Source organism: Vidua macroura, chromosome 26 (genome assembly GCF_024509145.1).
Source record: "Vidua macroura isolate BioBank_ID:100142 chromosome 26, ASM2450914v1, whole genome shotgun sequence".
Taxonomy (NCBI): Eukaryota; Metazoa; Chordata; class Aves; order Passeriformes; family Viduidae; genus Vidua; species Vidua macroura.
This window is the reverse complement of record NC_071596.1, coordinates 3282714-3300067: the sequence shown is the minus strand read 5'-3', so window position 1 is coordinate 3300067 and position 17354 is coordinate 3282714. Positions and strand designations below refer to the sequence as shown.

The following is a 17354-nucleotide window of genomic DNA, read 5'->3' as shown; positions in this document are numbered from 1 at the left end:
CACCTCCGCCCGCCCCGCAGCGCCGCCCGCCCGGCTCTGCTCGCCTTCCCCCAGCGCTGCCGAGCCCCAGGAGCCCCGGGAGCGCTGCTTGAGCTCCTCGCCCCACACACGGGAGAGCTGCGAAAGCCGAAGTCCCGTGGAACAGGACCGGGGCACGGCAGCCCCGGCACGGTCCAGTCCCGGTAACTGAGCTCTGTGCGCTCAGGGACTCCACGGAGCGCTGCCCGGGAATTGCTTTCCAACCCAAAATCCGGTGCCAGCACTGATGCTCCTCCATCCTCCTCGCTCCCTAGGCCCTAATCTGTCCCTCTCCACCCCTCTGTCCCGCCGTTCCAGAGGCTTGGGACAGGAGAGGGAGCTCTCTGCGCCAGCCTGAGGAAGAGCTGCAGCCCCAGAGCAGAGCTCACACAAACCGGGAAAAGCAAACCCAAGGCGACAGCAGAGAGCTGAGGTGACAGAACAAATGTCATCTCCCTTTACATAGAGGTATCAATGAATTATTCCTCTGATCCCTGCCAGAGAAAACCCAGACACACCGGGGCTTCAGAGGGGAATTCTTGCCCCAGCAATAAATTAAAATCCTCAATGTAGGTAGTTTGGATCATATTTTTCCCCAATACACCTGGCTTACAAACACAAATAGTGCTTAGATTTTTATCTTGTGTGAAACTCTTATGCTTATTTTGATGTCTTCTCTTAAAAATAAAGTCACTAACTCAGTAGTTTTTTGATAAATTCAGATTATCTTTAATAATAGGTAACACTGTGAGATGTGGCTACATTTTTCTACTTAAATCTATCCTAAACCAGCACTGTTTAATTTTTATGGAACAAACCTAGAAAAAGAACAAACACTTTTTGACAAAGTAGACAAGATAAGACTCTGGAACAACAGGGGTCACTTCCCAAGGAAATTATGAGCTAGGAACTATGAGAAGGAACTTATTAGAAAGTACATTAAAGTGGAATGGTTTAGGTTTTGTTTGTTTGTTTGCTTGTTCGGGGATTCTTTTTGAGACAAACTGAAACAAGCAAAGAAAAAAATCTGGTAACTCCAAACTGTTTCCCAGTTTCTTCCTATTCTCAGCTACAAACACAGAACCCTGCCTGCCTCAGTGCTTCCCTGTCTGCAGAGCAGCCGTGCTGATCCAGCCTCTCCTCAGGGTGACACTTCAGGGGATGTTGGGATCCTTTGTTTAAAGATTAAAGGAGGCAAAATGAAAATGGAGCACCTCTGCTGTTCCCATGGCATGGCAGAGATCAGGTATATTTGGGCTGAAACAGCATCATGCTTTCAAAATGTTAAGTAATTACCTCTACACTCAATCCATATCTCTCTAGAGCAAACCATAAATTGCTCATTACAGACTTGTAATCAGACAAGAGATCTATGGGGAACGTACCAAAAAAACCCACAAAATGCCACTAAACACCCATCCTGCCAGCCACAGGAAAGAGCTTTGAAAAAGCTCTGGGTAAGGACTTAGAACAAGCAACAGGATTCAGCAATGGATTGATGAATGAAGCAAAGTGCAGTTCTAAAATGGAGGTCCATCACCCTCAGAATAAGACACAAATGCTTATTTCTACATCTCAAAGAGCACAGATAGCAATCACCCTTATGTGGAATACAGCCCTTTTGAATTGCTCATTCTTTTAAAGGAGAGATTTCTCCTAAATTGAAGATTTTCCATTTGGTATTTACTGACTACAAGAAATCTCAGGCAATTACAGCCTCTGAAGATTGCAAACCATCTTCTAATTATGAAGGTATGTGCAATCCTGTAAATAAGGCTGGAATCAACTTGGTCTGAAAAAAAAAAAAAGGAGGCTTTAGATATAATTTCAAACTATTTACTTACTGAAATGGAATTTTCTGTGCTTGCCAAAATGAATCCCATTCAGTGTGATGCAACAGGTGTTGGAATTCCAGCAGCCGCCTGCAACCCACATCTGGTAATGGTTAGGAGTTAAAAGGAAGTTCTGTAAGAACTGCTCATGTATAAAAACTATTCATCAGTCAGATCTATGGGCCATATTCACCCACCCGCTTGCACTGTGCATAGCTCAGATTTTTATTTCGTTTACAGAAAACGTAATTCTGCTCCTCATAAAGTCTTAGGAATCTCAGGCACTTGAGAGCATGTGGGGGATTGGTGTTGGCCATGCTGGTGGCAGAAAGGTGAGGGAGGGACAGAGGTTTAGGGAACAAGGTGTGAATACATCTGTATTGGTTCTGACTGGATCTAATTCACACCCTGATCACTTCTCATCATTACCCTGCAGGAGAAGGAATCCTCTCCCATGTCCAAAATACCTCATTAAAAAACTGCAATGTGAAAATTATCAGACAGGGATTTGTCAAGCAAAAAATAATCATTTCCAAGTACTGCCACTCACAGCTGGGAATCCTTCTGCTTTTTCCCCCCACCTCAATTGCCAGATTGAACTCAGTAAGACAACTCACAGGAAACAAGTGGTAGGTCCATGCCATCAATAATTAGCCCTTGCTAACTGCCTCAGCATGAGTGGTGTCACTAACTTGTCACTCAGATGATCAGATCCAAAGGTATAAAAGGTAATTCTCACTTGTTTAAAGATTTTAATACATATGAATTGTGCATAAAAGATACTGTACTAAATCCAAGGCTATTAATCATTGAGTTTTGTGCTAAGTCCTGTACACACTAGATTTCAGTAGAAGGTGGGTGAAAAATAAAAAAGTCATCAAGTTTCAGAAACATTTCTCCCCCTTTCCCAATGGAAAAACATTCATTTCAGTCATTACACAGCACCAGACAAGAACAAGGCCTTAGTTAATTTTTACAGCATTATATTCATGGTAAAAAAGCCACACCTATTCTTTAACTCTGAGTTTTGTTCTCCCTTTGTGTTTCTGTGACAGCCAAACAGAGATAGCAAAAGCAGAAACTGATAACTGCAAAGTAAGTGTCCCAGGCTTTGCCACACTCCTGCACCTCACCAGCACTGAGGAAAATGTTTTAACAGAGACTACATCAGTCCAGACAGAGTGGCAGAAACCAGACTGATCCTGCTCCCCAGGAATACAAACATCTCCAGAAGAAATTATAAGGAAAGGATAATTAAAGAGCACTTTTCAACTAAGACTGTAATCTAAGTAGCATATAACAAGATAATGATATAGAGAACATCATTATTAAATAGTTCTGTCAAAAATGGTTATTATTCATCTATACAACAGGAGAGTCTGATCTTTCACAGTAAAATAACATTTTAATTCCTGACAAAGTGACTGAAATATTACTAAGAAAGCATTCAAATGGAGGAGATTTAGAAGTAAGAGCACTGTGCTTATCAGAAGGGGCTGTCATTCAGATGTTTAGTCAGAAATAATTTCCCAATTCTCTTCTCAGCTCCTACATGACTGGTGAAATACAATTTGTGTACAGTCTGACTGAACAGTAGAGCCACCTCCCATATGCAAGAGATATTAAACAAAGGGATTAAGTTTTTATATCCTACATGCCATCTCCAAACGTACCTTGTCTGTATAAATTAAAAAATCAGTTACATCTGAAGGGGCAACCATAACATAGAAAATTTAAGATCTTGAATTAGCAGGAAACTCAGTTTTTGCATATACATTATCACAGAAATATTTTAAAAGGAACTGATCAGAGGCATTTGAGCCCACTCTGCAACCCTCATGCTTGCTGTACAGACCACACACAAATGCAGCAGAAGAAACAACCTAAAATAATTTCTGTGAGTTGAACAGGAATGCTCACATAATCACTGGAAATGCTCTTAATTGGTGTGGCTCAGTGGTGCATTTCAGAGCTGTTAGATCTTCTGCCGCCCTGGAACTCTTTTCATGTCCTGGCAATCCCAGCCCAGCCAGCAGTTTGTTTATCATATTCAGTATGAATTTCCGGATCTCCAACAAAGTGGTATTTACTCCGAGGCAGGGAAGACTGCAGTAATCCAATAAGTTCTCATTAGCTTAAAATGCAAAAACATCTGCTGGGGTCATGAGCTGCTTTGCTGTTGATGAGCACAGGCTCAGCTCCCTTTGCAGCTCATGTGAACAAAGAGTTGAGGATTTGGGGTGTGGGGAGGGGACAAACGAACCTCGGGGATTTCCAGAGCCGCAGCTCCACCCCAGAGCAACCTGGGCAGGAGGGATCCTGCCTTACCTTGACCCCGGAGCCCCCATTGCAGGGAGCACAGGAATCACAGAAAAAAAATGCCTTGACTCAGCCCACCCGAGCTCGTGGTCAGGGTCTGGCACTGAGGAGAATGTGACCACAGCTCCCCCAGACACACCAGCACCCAGGCAGGGCAAGCTGCAGGGTGAACCCAGCCTAAAAGCTTTGCCAATCTCTTCTTAAACAACCAAGAGTTTTGCAAGGGACAAATACTTCATTTCTGGGCTCCCCCTTCCTCCCAGGTGCTCACTCACCTGGCTCAATTCACAACTGCTTTCAGTTTTTGGAAGAAGAAAAAAAATACCCCTTACCCCGAAAAAAGCACCTTAACACAGAGGAATGTTAACAACTGGTCACGAACTTCTGCCCTAAAATATTAATAAATAGGTAATAAATACTGCATAAGTTCAGATAAAACAAAACTAAATCTACATTGATAGAAGTTACAGTAGGGAGAACATTACTAATTCCACAGGGGAAAAAAAGACACATAACCTAAATAAAACGAGCCCTTAATTTGTTTAGGATTCCAACCGATTTAGAGCATGTGACATTGTCAGAAAATAAGTGGAAAATACAAAATAAGTGGTGTCACATCTGTTTAGCTCCTGCTCCAGTGATTCTGCAGTTCTTTGTTGTTGTTTGTACAGTGTTAAATGACAGCAGCCAATTCTGTGGCTATTTCAAGGTGGAGGAGCCTTAAACACTTCTGCAAAGAGCCAAAACAGTACCACTTAGAACATTCTTGAAAATCAAGAAGAAAAAGTCTCAGTTCAAGCTAGTTTAAAACCCTTTCCTGGAGAGGCCGAGCTGCTTTAGCTAACACTTGTTGTACCATTTGTACAAAGAATTACACAAGTGTTCAGTTTAAAGAATGGCCAGAATGCTGAAATTAATGCCTCTGATTCTTCTGAAACAATGAGGGCACATCCCCGGGCACAGAATTGTTGTGTAGCAGCAGTTTGGCTTCAGCCCCAGGACTCCCCTTTGCCTCGTGGGAGGATAACGAGTGCAGCGAGTGCCGCCTGCAGCAGCGGGGCTGAACTACTGCCCCCGCAAGATTTACAGCCTTTAATTGTGCTCACAGCAAGCACCTCCCCGGGGGGAGAACCAGCAACATTCCACTGCTTTTCAGAGGGAAAATTTGCATTGCTGGCCGTTGCTTAAGTAACGTTTGGGTGTAGGTATACACATCCAATAGTATCTCAAGGGCAGAAAGTCGCTTGACTGCAAAGGATGGGTTTAATTCAAAAGTATTTCTTAAAAGAAAAATACTTTTTCAGACCATCAGCGAGGTGTATCATTATGGAATCCTAGGAAAGACATTCTGACATGCCTGTGGAAAGACATTATTATCAAGACACTACAATATTGATTTCAATTTCATCCCTCCCCTCTCTTATTTAAGATGACCCTTCCCAGCTTTCAGACTCAGAATTAACACACTGATCATAAAGAGGTTAAAGGTGTGAGGACACAGAACTCAGCAATAATCCAAACCAGTTTCATCATGTTGGAGCCCTTCTACCCACATCTCCATCCACCAGAACTAACCAGCCCAAGCATTTACAGCCAAGCTGACTTTGCTGGGCAAAGTTCCCCATCCAGTGGTCAAATTTATGGATGCAGCTCAAGCTCCTGCCCCAGAGCTTGATGCAGCTGCACCCATCCACACGCTGATGTGCTGGATTGTAGCCACACAGGTGAACTGCCAGGCACAGATATTGTGAGGAAAAAGAAATCACAGATGGATATCCTGAAATAACACTAGTTCACAGAAAAGCTACTGTTAAAAAAATGACACCGAGAGAGGGAGGGTCTGAACAATGAAAGGAAGGTCTGAACAATTTGTTTTATGGGTGTGGCACATCCACTGATCCAGTTACTTAATTTACTCCTGAGTTTTAATAAAAGGAGACAAGAATCTAGTTAGACCTTTAATAGTGCCAGGAAGAAAGCCTGAACAGCACCTGAAGGAGTGCAAGGATAATACTCCAGATATCTTAGGAGTAGGCCAAAAAGCCTTACAGACACAGCTTAAGTGAGAAATGTGAAAAATCATCCCACAATGAGGTCACACAGGTTAAAAAATACAGGTTACAGCACATCTTCCAGAGAAAAATGCATTCCACATAGAGAAAAGGAAAGGATGTTGAAGAAACATGCCAGATGTGGCTTGCATGTTCCTAGCACAGCACATCCATTCAGTGATCAGGTTTGTGGTTTCTTTCCCCATTCCCAATCCTTTGGCATCAGCACTTGGGGTGCTCATGGCTCACCACTGGGACCACTTGGTGTGTACAAGTGCATCACTGGACTGTGCAGTATCAGCCCTAAGGCCAGATGGAAACAACAGCTGCTGTAGGAGATCAGTGAACATACTCAAACTTGAAGGCTACTGATAGAGCAGTAGAGAATAGTCTTTATTATTAAAAATAATAAAATCCTTAAACAAGAGTCAAATTTATACAAAAGCATTTGTAATTTCAATAATTTATTTACAAGGAAATTAGGCAAAGAACAAGTGAGACATTACCAAAACTTCTCACTTGTTAAAAGTGACCAGGCTCCTTCCAAACAAGTGCTTTATACCCACCCAGCACATCCAAAAATATGGGACAAATCAGAGTTCCTGCAGAAGTTGTTCAGCGAGCAACCAATGCTCAGGCTGTAATTACCACACAGGTCAGATTTGCCAGGAATAGCACTTTTTATCAGTTACCTTTCAGTACTGTCAGGGCAGAAAGGGATGAAAAACCTGTCACAGAAATCCCCGTTAAAAGCGAGCGGCAATGTCTCCCAGTGGGACAGCCTGCAGAACAATTATTCAATTCCTGTATCAGTGAGCACCCCTGCTGCTGGCTCCACTGAAAAACTGGGCAAGTAGTATGTCCACACCAGAAATAAAAGGATAAGAATTCTGCTGGCTTTGAGTTAGTACCTACCCAGTAGTAAAACAATACAGAAACTCAGTTGAAATACCAGCGTTTTACAACATCTACTCCATGAGTCTCTTCACACACGTATTGGTTATGCAGAGAAACTTCTTTACTGGCTTCAAAGGACAGGTTCTGCACATCTGTGAAGCTCCTGGAACACATGAAGCTAAATCAGTGACCCTGAAGGACAATAACTCTGCTTTAGCCCGAAGACTACATGCCTGGGCATGTGCATCTTTCTCCTACTACGGCCCCACCAGAAGAAAGCAAATGTAAAATGTGAATTTTCTTCTCAAAAGCAAGAACTAGGAGGAGAGATGGGGCAGTCTGTAGGAGGGGAGAGATGAGTGACTTAATGGTCTATTCATCTTCAAAGATTTTAACTCTAATCTCTTCTGGGGCAATGAAGGAAGGGAAGGACATTAGTCATACTTTATCTCTTCCTCACCTCCCAGGGATGCTTTTATCTGTTATCACAACAGCTGAGGAGAAAACCCTCCTCTGTGTTCCTTGTGCCTTCTCAAGGATGACACATTTGCAGGGTTGTTATTTAAGACATTTTGCAGCTCACTTTTCTGTCTCCTGGGTTTCTCCACTCCTACATACCTAAACTTACCAAGTCTGTTCTTGTTCAGTGAAACTCTCAACTGAAGTGTCAGAGAATGGCACACTGAGGTGGTTCACCTGGAGTACAAACCCAACCCCAAACATCCTGCTGTGACTGCAGGCAGGGCAGGGGCAGAAATACAGATGAGTGCTACAAAGAGGATTACACCTAGTGCTACCAAACCCTCAGTTAACCCTCCTCCAGCCTGAGTTCTGGATATATTCTGGCAAGGGCTATAGATTTTCCTCCGAATATTTAGTCAACAAGCCTTTCCACCCAATTGTTGTGATACCTTTGAAGCCCTTTGCTCAGCTGCTGAGACACTTCTTGAAGCTCCTTCAGTGCACCAAGTGCTTTTGCACTATCCTCTGAGTGGTTTGGCATAACTTGTGTCAGAAGCTCCTGTGTGATCATTAATTGCTTTCCCAGTTCATCTGGAAGATGAGAAGTTAAAGGTATTATTAAAAAAGAGAGTGGCACCAGCTAATATATCATATTATCAGCTGGAGTAACCCAGAGACAGGTGAACTAGATTACAAAAACATATTGTTCAGCTTTCACAAAAACACCGTGAAACTGTGAAAGCCAAATTATTTTTCCCTGTTGTGACCAGCAACAGGCTATTAAAATCGCTCATCAAACTCTATGAGAGTGTGTCACAGATTTTTAAGAGAAATGTATGAGAAAAAACAAGTTTTAGACACCCAAAATTCCCTGGTTAGTTTCATGTATTGCTGTTGGCATGTACCCCCTCCATGAAATTTATTCAGCCATTTCCTTCAATATTCAAAATGCAAAAACAAAAAAATGCACCTATTCCTTTCTAGTCTTCTCACAAGAATTCTAAGTTCTTCAATAAATGTTTTGCATTTGTCTTAAAGTGCAAGATTAGTGTAAATGATTTAAGAATCTTGTTTTCTGCAGACCAGCAGTTCAAAAATGCAACTTTTTGTCCAAGACTTCAATTCAAATTCTGTGAACTGATTTATTAAATATTCTCTGATTCAAGACAGCACACAATAATATTTAAGCTCCAGTTCTGCAAGAAACATGAGCAAGTCTGCCCAGGTGACTCTGTCCCTCAAACACAGAAACAAGAAAGATCAGAGCATTCCTGCAACTTGTTTACCCAGTAGGAAAAACAAAGGGGGAGGAATGCCATGAAAACAGTTAAAATACATAGAACCTGCTAAAGAAGCTGCATATGAAGACTGAACTAACTTTAAAAGTTCATTTCTTCTCTGCTGCAAGATAAAAAACTGTGTTAAGTGGTTAAACAGAGGTAAGAATTACACACAGCACAACATGTGATTATTGCTGCAGCCCAGTGTCCACACAGGCTCTAAGAGCACACAAAGCTCCTCCAGTGGCAGATGCAGCAGTAACAACGTGAGAAGCTTTTTTTAGCATAAACCCACTATAAATGAAAGTTAATTTGATAAATTTTCATACCAAGGTAGGTCTGCTTATCTCCTTCTATGTGAATGTTCTTTATGGGCAATTCGTGTCTCGTAGCATCCAGGGAAGCTGCAAAGCTTTTGTATTGCTCTTTAAACTGTTCACAGACAGCAACGAGGGGAGACAGCACTTCTATCTGAAAGAGACACACTGAACAACACTTCTCCAAAAGCACATCTTCTGTAATTACACACCTGGCTCACTAGAAAAAATGCTTTATGATGAAACCAAATACTACTCTGAAATGCTTACTGACAGAGGAATTCAAGAAGTCTGTGGTACAATAATCCTATCAAACTGTTTATTATGTTTTCCTCTATGTCCTCAGTGCCAATTCCCATGTTTCTGTAGCTCAGAGATATTGGCAACATAGCCAGCAAAGGGTTTTATATCAGATCCTTTGATTGTAATTAACAAGCATGTTCTCCAAAAGATTTGTTCAATTTTTGCAACGCGTATTTGTTAAAAAGCAAAGAGATTCAGTTTTGAAAATTCATTATTCAAACATTAATTATCTATTAGAAGCCTGTCTTCTTACAATTAGGCCAGAACTACTCGTGGCTAACACACACAAACAAGGCAAATAAACAACACAAGATGTTCACTTCTCTCTAAGGGGTGGGATCACAGCTCTAACCATAACTGGAGTTGCCTAAGTGTGGGTTGTTCTGTGGTTTTGGGTACTTTCACCTCCTGGGCATCACCCAGACCCTGCCCTGGCAGCCACTGCAATCTCTGCCCTTGCCCAAGAGCTCCAGCTTCTCCTTCCTGCCTGTCCACCAGGGACAGCTCAACAGTGACAAGGGCACCTGCTCAGGTGCTGCAGGCCTCAACAGGAAGGAGGTATTTGTTTCCTTTAAGATGCATAAAAATGCACCCCTGCAAGCCACAGAAACAGAGAAATCTCCCCTGGATAAAGGACTACTTCATAAATGAGTTTGTGTAACTATCAGAGAAGTATTAATTAAAACTTACCTGTCTGTCTAATGTTTCATTGAGCTTCTGCTCTCTCTCCTCAAGCAGAATTTCACGTTTCAGCTCCCAGAGCTTCTCCTGTTGTTTCCGCTTTTCTTCACACAACATTAACAAGTTTTTTTCTGCTTTTTCCTCCATCTTGGCAACCTTTTTTTCTGTCTATTACATCCCAAAAATACTCACAATTAAAGCAATGCTACATCTGAGCAATTAACATATTCTGAATAAAGAAATGCAAGCCTCAGACCAGACCAAAGAGTTTCAATTAATGAAGAGGACACCTGACACAGTAAGCACAGAAAATCAGAGTTAAAGATCCTCTCAAGACTCTTGCCCCACCCCTGCTTCTTTTTGTAAAGGAAAATACACACACAGGGAACTAAGCACTAAGGGAACAAAGTCACTGCCACAACCTTCAACTCCAGACAGACTCAGTTTTCCCAAAACTTCTGCATCCCCCTAATTCCTAAGAACCAGTACTAGCTTAATAAACTGGCATTGAATCCACTCTAAGAGTTGTCATAGCAAGTCTTATGGTTTTACAAATGATATACAGTCACAAAAATCTAACTTTTACAGGTCAGGAAGCATTTAAGAAATTAAACAATTCCTCAATATGAAATTCTATCTGAAACACCAAATACTTGACCAACTCACCTTTATTCTTAGGAAAGTTAAAAGTAGTGTCTCAGATTCCAGCTCTGCCATCAGATCACAAGTTTCAGTTTCCTTCAGAAAAGAAAAGAATATTTTATATCAAGTTTGGTATTTAAACAATTGTTTTTGCAGTGGTCAAATTAATTACCAATAGTCCAATTCATGCCTGGAATCATCACTGCCAACAGGCAGCTCAATGAGAGCAATTTGTTTTTAAACACTCACGTTAATTAAATACATCTCTTTGTTCCACCACTTTTTATAATATTTTCAGCAGATTTCCATAATTCTGGTAGAGAATTTGAAGTTCCAGTGCTACATTGAATGAGATCCCCAAATAAGGCACTTCATATTAGACTGAATCAGTGTTTGCTCTCAGAACAAAAATGCCAGGAAATACTTAAATATAATGTGATATAATTAAAGAGTATGGGCAGGAATGCAAGAAGAATCCACCTGAGGAGATGCAATAATTGGAACAGATTCTTTACCACAAGTAATGGAAGGAAAGCTCTGGTCAGTGTCCAGGTATCTGATCAACACACCAAACACTGCCAGCAGTACAAGTGACTTCTGCAAGGTGGCTTTACATCCTCCCAGGACCTCAGTTGTAATTAAGATTAAAGATAAACAGAAAATCTTCATTTCAAAATAAATATCCTTACCAATGTAAGCAGTGAGACTCACCTCATCAATCTCTCCATTTATTTTCTTTGTCTCTGAATCTTCTTCTGAAGCAGATTCTGAATAAGAACTCTTCTTGGGGTCACTTTTATCTGTATCACAACAACAAAGTCAGTGTGCTCTTCTGTGGAGGTCTATAGGGTGAGTCAGTAGACCACCAGGTTCTTTAAAGGCAGAGGTAATTTCAAAATTATTGTGTGTACCAGTAAGAAAGATCTGTGCTGTGTTTCTAGCTCTGATATACTCATGAGCAGATATGGATCACGTGAGCATTTAGCTTTAAGTGACAAACAAATGTGATCCACTTTTCAGAAGGGCTGACACCCACCTGTTATAGGAACAAAGACTCAAGAGTACTTCAATTTTTTACTTTAATTTTTACTTTTTCTGACTTTAAACAAAAGCAGAGCACCCAAAAGATACTACAAATCAAGAGGGTAATTTAAACTCCAAAGGTCTTAGTACCTCTGCTTAAAATCCTTTTGTGAATATACAAGAACACAAAAATTTCTTATCCCCAAGTTTCAGCACATACATTTAAAAATTAAAAAAACAGAAATTGTGTATGAATGGAAATTTACCATTAATATCAGAAATATCAAGGTCTGGTATCTTCATTTTCCCTTCATCTAATAAAGTGGACTGCAAGTCACCCTTCTCAAAACCACCCTGATTCAATGAGCTGAGGTCAACACCTGTAGAAAGAAGCTGTTAGCAGACTACAAGAATCAGAACTAGAAGCATTAGGTTCAGCACAAATTCACAGCTCCGGGCTGTAGAGGCCCAGGGAAGCTGATCTGGTTCCACCCCTCCCTGCACAGCCCACTGTGACCTGAGAAATGCTCCTTAGGCCCCAGCCTTGATGAGCTGCACTGGCCAAGGCTCCTCTTGAGCTGGGCAGAAACACTCTCTCTTCCCAGCAATGTCTAATGAGCACCTGTTTTCTATGAACAGCCTTAAAAACTTATTTTTCTTGAACCTCCAAAGAAAGTTACCAACTGGAATTGCAGCCAGAAGGGAAGATTATTATGGCTAAAGCCCACTTTATTATTATGGCTATTATTATTATGGCTAATGACCCCATAAAGTGAGACCCTTTGAGGTCCCAGTTCACTGAAAACAAGGGAATAATTTGTCTCAATAACTGGATATCTGTGGAGACAACCAAGGACTACCAGTAATTCCAGACAGGAACCATTGGTAATAACAAAAGAAATAAAAATGGATGGTTTTAGACAGAGATTTTCAGTCACATTTGGTTTAGCAGAAAGATCAAATAAAAAAAGCAGAGTAATGGTGAGGGCATAGGAAAAGAACTGTTCAAAACCTTGTGCAGAAGGCAGGAAAGACCCAATCTCTCAATTCCACTGCCAGGACCTGATTTGTCTTAGTCCCACATCAAATTTCTTAATTTCCTTTGCATACAAGTAATAACTGCCAGTGATGCAAGTAAGACAAAATATCAGTATCTTAGAGTTGTTAAGAGTTTCACAGGCTGGAAATACAAAAGAATAGCTTTTAAACACTGGGAAAACCTACTAGCAGAAGTTTCCTGTTCCTGAGAGACAACCGATCTTGCTTTAGTTCTAGCAGATGGCAGAGAACTATTTGATGAAGAGGAACTTGATGAAACATCCTGAAAATAAAGAAAACATCTAAGACAGAACATAATCAGAAATCTCTTACTTTCAACTTAAATGCTGACAATACACAACTAAATCCCAGGGCACCTCGCTGCTTTGCAAGTCACCCGAGTCCAGTCCCAAGCCCGCACCTAGCAACACACCACAACTCCCTCATAACCCCAGCAGAGGCGGTTTTCCCCCGGTTTTTGGGGTTTTATTGTGATTTTTTTTTCATCGTTACCACACGTCCAAGCCGCCCCTCACACCTTTTCTGCCTTTAGCTGAGCGACGCCTGAGCTCGGCACTCTCGGCGCCTTCTTGCCGTGTTTCTTATGGACCTGCAAGTAGCGAGACTGCACGATTCGTCCTGCTGAAAGAGAGCAAAGAGAGCTCAGCCGGGCCCACCGCGAGGCTTCCCGCCTCAGGTCGGATCCCCCCTCAGCCGGGCCGGGCTCCCGCCTCAGCCAGCACAGGTCCGCCCTCACCCCACGCTACCTTTCCGCTTAACTTTAGGCGCTTGTCCGGCCGCCGCCGCCGCGCCGCTGCCCTCCGAGGACATCGTGCCGAGGCAGCGGCGGGCGGGTGAGGGCCCGGGCAGGGGTCGCTCCCCCTCAGCCGAGAGCCGCCCCAGCCGCCATCGCGTTTGAACCAGCGCGCATGCGCGCGCCGAGGCGGGAGCGGTGAGGGGGTGGCAGCGCGCCCCCTGGCGGCGCGGAGGAACGCAGGGGCTGAGCGCCGGGGGCTGCGCCGCTTCTAAATAAAACGATAAAAGAGGCTCTGGCTGCTCCTGCAGCACGGCTGGCCCTAAAAGTGCTCCTTGCCTCAGGCCTTTAGTGGGAGGTAGCTTTAGCTGGTGAAGTCTATTCTGGGCTCCTCAGACAAGGAGCTACTGGAGAGAATCCAGCGGACGCCACAAAGATGATGAGGAGAGACTGTGGGAGCTGGGCCTGGTTAGTCCAGAGAAGAGCGGGCTGAGAGAGAATCCCATCAATCTTATATAAATATGTAAATATCTCCAAGAGGTATCCAGAGGATGGTGCCACTGCTCAGTGGTGCCCAGTGACAGGACGAGGAGTAACGAGCACAAACTAAAACATAAGAGAAACCCCTCAACATGAGGAAGAATTTCTTTACGTTGAGGGTGGCCGAGGACTGGAACAGCTGCCCAGGGAGGATGTGGAATCTCCCTCTCTGAAGGGACGCGTCCCTGTGTCATCTGCTCCAGGCGACCCTGCCTTGGCAGGGACTGGGTGATCTCCAGAGGTCCCTTCCAACCCAAACAATTCCGTGATTCTGTGAACCACTGTACCTCAGTGCTCTGACACATCCAGCACCAGCCACCCCACAATCCCCGCAGCGGCGGGCGGGGACGCTCCCGGCCCAGCAGGGCTCTGGGGTTCTTTGGTTTTGACAAGAATCCACCCCCGCTGCTTCACACAGACAGACATACAGATAGACAGCACCTGCTGCTGCCGCCGCCCACCCGCGCCGGGAGCCGCGGCGGGGCCGAGAGGCGGGCTCGGGGCTCGAACCCGCGTCCCCCCGAGCACCGCCCGCCGCAGCCCCCGCACTCCGCCGGGCCGCGCTGCCGCTCGGCGCCCCCCGCCCCGGCCCTGCCGCGGGGCGGCGCATGCGCGGGGCGAGCGCGGCGCTGAATGGGCGCGCCCCGGCCCCCCCCCCCCCACCCGGAAGTGGCGCGCGCGGGGCCTGTGGCGGCGGCGGGGCCGGGCGGCCGCGCTTCGACACCGGCGCAGGTAACGGGCCCCGCGCTCCTCTTCCCCCTGCTCCTCATCCCTCCCGCTCCTTCGCTACGGGCTACCCAGCGCTCTGGTGGCCGTGCCTCGCAGCGACCGGGTCTCGCACCGAGCGCTGTGGGCGGCCGGGGCAGCTCTGAGGGGGCGTGTGGGGGTCGGCTCTGAGGGGATCTGTGAGGGTCGGTGCCTCGGGGCAGATGTGAGGGAGCGTGGGAGGGTCGGCTCTGAGGGGCTGTCTGGGGGTCAGTTCCAGGCCGGGGCAGCCGCCCTCAGGAGCCCGGGGCCGGAGCGGTTCCTCGGGACGCCCTGAGGAGCCCGGGTGTGCTCGGGGCCGGGGGCCGTGCCCGGCTCCGGGGCTGTGCCCGGCTCCGGGGCTGTGCCGGGCACGGGCAGGTGCTGACTGTCGTTGTGCCAGCTGTGCCTGAGGAGCTGGCGGTGCCCAGGGGAAGGGAAGTGTCTGACTCCCGGCTGCGTCTCTCGGGCAGAGCCTGCCCGCTGAGCAGGGCACGGTGTCGCTTCCAGCTCCTGGCTTTTTCCGTCCCCTGCTTGTGATTTTTCAGCCACACAGTGTTCTGTGATGTCTCTGACTCTCGGTATGAACAGCCTGTAATCTTTCAGACAGATATCACACGATCTTTCAAAAAATTCGTTAGAACTCTCGGGGTTCTATGGTTTCTTTGTGCTATTTTTGAGCAGCTCTTGACAGTTGGTGCTGCTGCTGTGCTGAGGTCGTGCTTTATCGTGATGACTGTCATTGCCCAATTGAATCCTCTTGCTGTGTGGATGTCGATAGTGCTCTGTCTTTCTGGCAAGCTTAGTTTTGCAATCTCTGGGAAGTAAAACTTTTGCAAGCTAGGAACATCCTTTGTTACATGTTTCTAGACTAAAAGTATCAGACTACTGTCCTGACTCATGACAATTCTGGCCATCGGTCCGATACAGGTAGGTGTGATCCTGGTGGAAGATGAATTCCCAGTATCGTTTTAGCTTTGTTTTCTGTTACTCTGTAAGCATTTTGGCAAAGTTCTTGCCCAGCTTTATTTGCAATTCGTGTTTGTGAAAAGCGAGAAGCACTTTGGGTGCAAACGAGCTCAGCATTCTTTGATTTCACCTTCTGGAAATGGGTGGCAGCGGACAAAGGGCTGGAGATGATCTCAGGCTGCTGGCAGATGCAATTAGCCTTTCAAAGATGTCATCAGCATCCTCCCACGGTACTCCTAGAGGTGGATCGGTATCGGTGCGTCTGCCAGGCTGTTTGCAAATAAGTTTGTCATGGGTAATTAGGAGCTCTTTGATTTCAGGCCTGTTAGCTGGAATCCAGGGCTGAAGAACTTGCCCTAAAGTAACAGCGTGGGGTAACCTTGCATTCCGGTTTAGGATGTTGGTGTCACACCCAGCAAGTTTTAGTGAGCCCTGGGTGTCTTTAACTCAGGATCTTGTCAGGAACAAATCCATTTAATGTAGGGGAAGCAGCTTGGGGAGCTTTTAATGCATATTTATATTAGCTCCAAGATCCACTGTGGCTTATTTTAGAAAACAGTTCATCTTGGGGTATTTTTTGTCTTTGCACTGCTGTGGGGTTCTGCCTGCCCTACATCTGAAGTCAAATAACATTGTGCTTTTCAGGATGATGCATCCGAGGCCACTTCCTCAGTCTTTAATCCTTAATTATTCACATAAAACTCGGGAGTTACTGCAGTAATGCAAAGTGGTTTGGTTTTGTAGAACTGGACAGTTTGGAGCTTTTTTTTTTTTTTTTTTTTTTTTTTTGTTACTGTGCTTGAACGTTTGTCTCAACAAAAAGCTTTTTCACAAGTTGAATGTTGCAGCTCCTGCAGTGACAGCTGCCTGCACAAACTGTCCATTCCCAGTGGGAGGACTCCCAGGTCTGGGCTTTTCTGTGGAACCCAAAACGCCCATGGAACTGAATAATTTAGGAAGGGTAAATGCAGCTGATGAAAGATTTAAACGAGGTTCACCTAGAAAGGAATGCTCTGTGCAGACAGTTTTCTGACCCATAGTGATTCAAGCATTAGACTTCTTGAATAATCCTGTGCATGAATAACATGTTTGACTCACATGCACACTGAGGCTAAATATGGCCTTTCCTCAGCTACAAGGTCAAAGGGCAGGATTTGCATATCCTAGGCTTTTAAAAGGGAAGAATTCCTAAAAAATGCTACAGTATTGGCTGTCTCAACAGTCAAGGAAAAGAGAGAAATACTCTGATTCAACAAAATGTTTTTTTGGCTCAGTATTTTTTTGTGGATTTGAAGGCTGAAGGTGTTTGTCACGTTTCTAAGAAGCAAGGCCTGTTTATGCTAATATCAAGGAGAAGTAAAGCCTGAGATGCTGATAAGGTTTTTTTTTCCCTAATAGGAAGGATATGAATGTATTTATTTCCCAAAATGAAAATTCAAAGGTTTTGTCTGTAGAATGTTGTGTTTTCTTGGTGTATCAAGTGA

At 44.5% G+C, this 17354-nt stretch overlaps 2 protein-coding genes across 10 annotated transcripts in view; one reads left to right on the top strand and one right to left on the bottom strand.

The window, feature by feature from the left end:
- Positions 1-771: 771 nt before the first annotated feature.
- Positions 772-13796, bottom strand: HAUS8 (HAUS augmin like complex subunit 8). Of its 3 annotated transcripts, XM_053999634.1 has the most exons (11): positions 13631-13796; positions 13402-13505; positions 13050-13146; positions 12092-12205; positions 11514-11602; positions 10827-10898; positions 10170-10328; positions 9189-9330; positions 8029-8170; positions 7136-7280; positions 772-1810 (listed from the first exon to the last, which is right to left on the bottom strand). In XM_053999634.1, the coding sequence occupies exons 1-10, from the start codon at positions 13692-13694 to the stop codon at positions 7160-7162; spliced, it is 1104 nt and encodes a 367-aa protein (XP_053855609.1). In that variant the 5' UTR covers positions 13695-13796; the 3' UTR covers positions 772-1810; positions 7136-7159. The 3 variants fall into 3 exon arrangements, with proteins under 3 accessions (XP_053855609.1, XP_053855608.1, XP_053855610.1); XM_053999633.1 differs by lacking the exon at positions 772-1810 and having other exon boundaries at positions 6593-7280; XM_053999635.1 differs by lacking the exon at positions 772-1810 and having other exon boundaries at positions 6593-7280; positions 13402-13502; positions 13631-13795.
- A 1050-nt stretch (positions 13797-14846) lies between these two features.
- The window catches only part of MYO9B (myosin IXB), a 44367-nt gene continuing 41859 nt past the window's right edge, over positions 14847-17354 (top strand). For all 7 annotated transcript variants that reach the window (XM_053999213.1, XM_053999212.1, XM_053999211.1 and 4 more), the window contains exon 1: positions 14847-14889. The gene's annotated coding sequence lies outside the window, so the exon portion shown is untranslated. The remainder of the gene's footprint in view (positions 14890-17354) is intronic.

Excerpts from the sequence above, each read along its gene's own strand:
- HAUS8 (XM_053999634.1), bottom strand. The coding sequence starts at position 13,694 with ATGTCCTCGGAGGGCAGCGGCGCGGCGGCGGCGGCCGGACAAGCGCCT. Across the intron at positions 13,147-13,401 it reads CTCAGCTAAAGGCAGAAAAG|GATGTTTCATCAAGTTCCTC; the intron begins GTGTGAGGGGCG and ends CTTTATTTTCAG. Across the intron at positions 12,206-13,049 it reads GGAACAGGAAACTTCTGCTA|GTGTTGACCTCAGCTCATTG; the intron begins GTAGGTTTTCCC and ends TTCTTTCTACAG.